This window comes from Dipodomys ordii, unplaced genomic scaffold, assembly GCF_000151885.1.
Source record: "Dipodomys ordii isolate 6190 unplaced genomic scaffold, Dord_2.0 Scaffold92, whole genome shotgun sequence".
NCBI classification, from domain to species: Eukaryota; Metazoa; Chordata; class Mammalia; order Rodentia; family Heteromyidae; genus Dipodomys; species Dipodomys ordii.
This window is the reverse complement of record NW_012267308.1, coordinates 5,282,465-5,284,663: the sequence shown is the minus strand read 5'-3', so window position 1 is coordinate 5,284,663 and position 2,199 is coordinate 5,282,465. Positions and strand designations below refer to the sequence as shown.

Sequence of the window (2,199 nt, the reverse complement as noted above, 5' to 3'; positions counted from 1 at the left end):
GAGAGAGAGAGAGAGAGAGAGAGAGAGAGAGAGAGAGAGCTGTGAACCAAACAAACACGGATTCACGGTTTTTCTTTGTGTCCATCCTGGTGCTTGAACTTAGGGCCTGAGCACTGTCCCTTAGCTTTTTCACTCAGTATGGTCCTCTACCACTTGAGCCACAGTTCTATTTCAGGCTTTTTTGCTGGTTCCTTGGAGATGAGAATCTCCCAGACTTTCCTGCCTGCCTGTGCTTGATGATTGACTCCTGCTTCAGTGGCCCAAGGTTGGGGGGCTGGGAAGAGTGGCTGCTGTCTACCGCGTCTCACCCTGCTGTCTCTACCCAGAGTGATCGGGGCGAGATCCGCACGGAAGAGGGGCTGGTAAAGGGACACGCATACTCAGTCACAGGCACACACAAGGTGAGCTGCCCTGGGAAGACCCTGTGTGTGTGTGTGTGTGTGTGTGTGTCTCCAGGTGCCCCCTGCTGACCGACCTACCTCCACTGCTTTCCCTCCCCCCCACCCCCACCATGCTGTCTTCAGGTGTCTCTGGGCTTCACCAAAGTGAGGCTCCTGCGGCTGCGGAATCCTTGGGGCCGTGTGGAGTGGACTGGGGCCTGGAGTGACAGGTGAGCTGGGCCCCTGGGGGGTGGGGCTGGGTCCCCCCCTGCCTGGCCCTCACGTCCATCTCCCCAGCTGCCCACGCTGGGACGCCATCCCCACCGAGTGGCGAGATGCCCTGATGGTGAAGAAGGAGGATGGTGAGTTCTGGTGAGTTCCCAGGGGCCCATCCGCCTCCGGGGGCGCAGCAAGGCCAGGATGCCCGGAGAAGAGGGTTGCTGGCAAAAATTTGTGGGGTGAAGCCTATTGGGGAGAAGCTATACCAGCTGTAACTTGTAACTCAGTTCCCTCCCTCCCTCCCTCCCTCCCTTGTCTTTCATGTGTATGTGTGTGTGCAGTACTAGGCTTGAGCTCAGGGCTTGGACATTGGGGAGTGGGGTTCTGTGGCTTTTCATAGCCGTGGGGCCTTGGACCCATTTGGGGACCCGGAGGCTGGGGGATGTGGGTTGAGGGGCACGTGGGCTGACTGTCCCTTGCAGGATGGAGCTGCAGGACTTCCTGAGTCACTTCAACACGGTGCAGATCTGCTCGCTGAGCCCGGAGGTGCTGGGGCCCAGCCCAGCGGGGGGTGGCTGGCACATCCACACTTTCCAGGGCCGCTGGGTACGCGGCTTCAACTCTGGCGGGAGCCAGCCTGGTGCTGGTGAGCCCTGGGGGCCCCTGAGGGGTGAGGGGTGAGGTGGGGTGTGGGCTGCCGTGGGCTGTGGACCCCATGTCCTTCTCCTCCATCAGAAACCTTCTGGACCAATCCTCAGTTCCGGCTGACGCTGCTGGAGCCGGATGAGGAGGAAGATGATGACGATGAGGAGGGGCCCTGGGGAGGCTGGGGGGCAGCAGGGGCGCGGGGCCCAGCCAGGGGGGGCCGCATGCCCAAGTGCACCGTCCTCCTGTCACTCATCCAGCGCAACCGGCGGCGTCTGCGGGCCAAGGGTCTCACTTACCTCACTGTGGGATTCCACGTGTTCCAGGTAGAGCCTGGGGTTTGCTTCAGAGAGCAGAGGAGGCAGGGGGGTCAAGGTCAGCTGAAGGGTATGAGAGATGGGGACAGATAAAAGGCTGGGTGGAGAGGTGACCAAACAGGCGGCAAAGGGACTGAGGGCGCAGAGGGGGGAGGAGAGGGCCGGTCAGAGGGCCCTAGGCCAGCCACTGGGGGGGGGGGCACGGTAACCGTCAGGAAGACCGTTAGACACTGACTCACCCTGGCATCCTAGCTACTCAGGAGGCTGAGACCTGAGGGTGGCGGTTCGAAGCCAGCCCGAGCACTAATGTGCCTGAGACTCTCATCTCCAATAAAACACCAAAAAACTGCAAGTGGCGCTGTGGTAGAGCGCTAGCTAGTCTTGAGCCAAAGAGCTCAGCGATAGAGCCCAGGCCCTGAGTTCAAGCCCCAGGACCGGTACCAAAGAAAAGAAATGGAGACGCTTATTGCTCAGGGAGAGCAGGGACTCTGAGCGGTGGCACCTGCCCGCCCCTGACGCGCCCTGCCTCTTCTGTCTTGCAGATTCCAGAGGAGGTGGGTATCAGACGGGGGCCCAGGCCGGGCTCGGCCCCGGCGGGGCGCGGTGCCCCCTGCCTGCCCCGAAGGCGGTGTGGGGGG

At 61.7% G+C, this 2,199-nt stretch overlaps 1 protein-coding gene across 1 annotated transcript in view; it reads left to right on the top strand.

Moving 5' to 3' along the window:
- Positions 1-2,199, top strand: part of Capn12 (calpain 12) — a 12,474-nt gene that overhangs the window by 6,690 nt on the left and 3,585 nt on the right. Inside the window, exons 6-11 of the mRNA XM_013026199.1 lie at positions 327-401; positions 525-610; positions 678-752; positions 1,082-1,245; positions 1,335-1,570; positions 2,104-2,154. Of these exons, the coding sequence (XP_012881653.1) occupies positions 327-401; positions 525-610; positions 678-752; positions 1,082-1,245; positions 1,335-1,570; positions 2,104-2,154 (687 nt within the window). The remainder of the gene's footprint in view (positions 1-326; positions 402-524; positions 611-677; positions 753-1,081; positions 1,246-1,334; positions 1,571-2,103; positions 2,155-2,199) is intronic.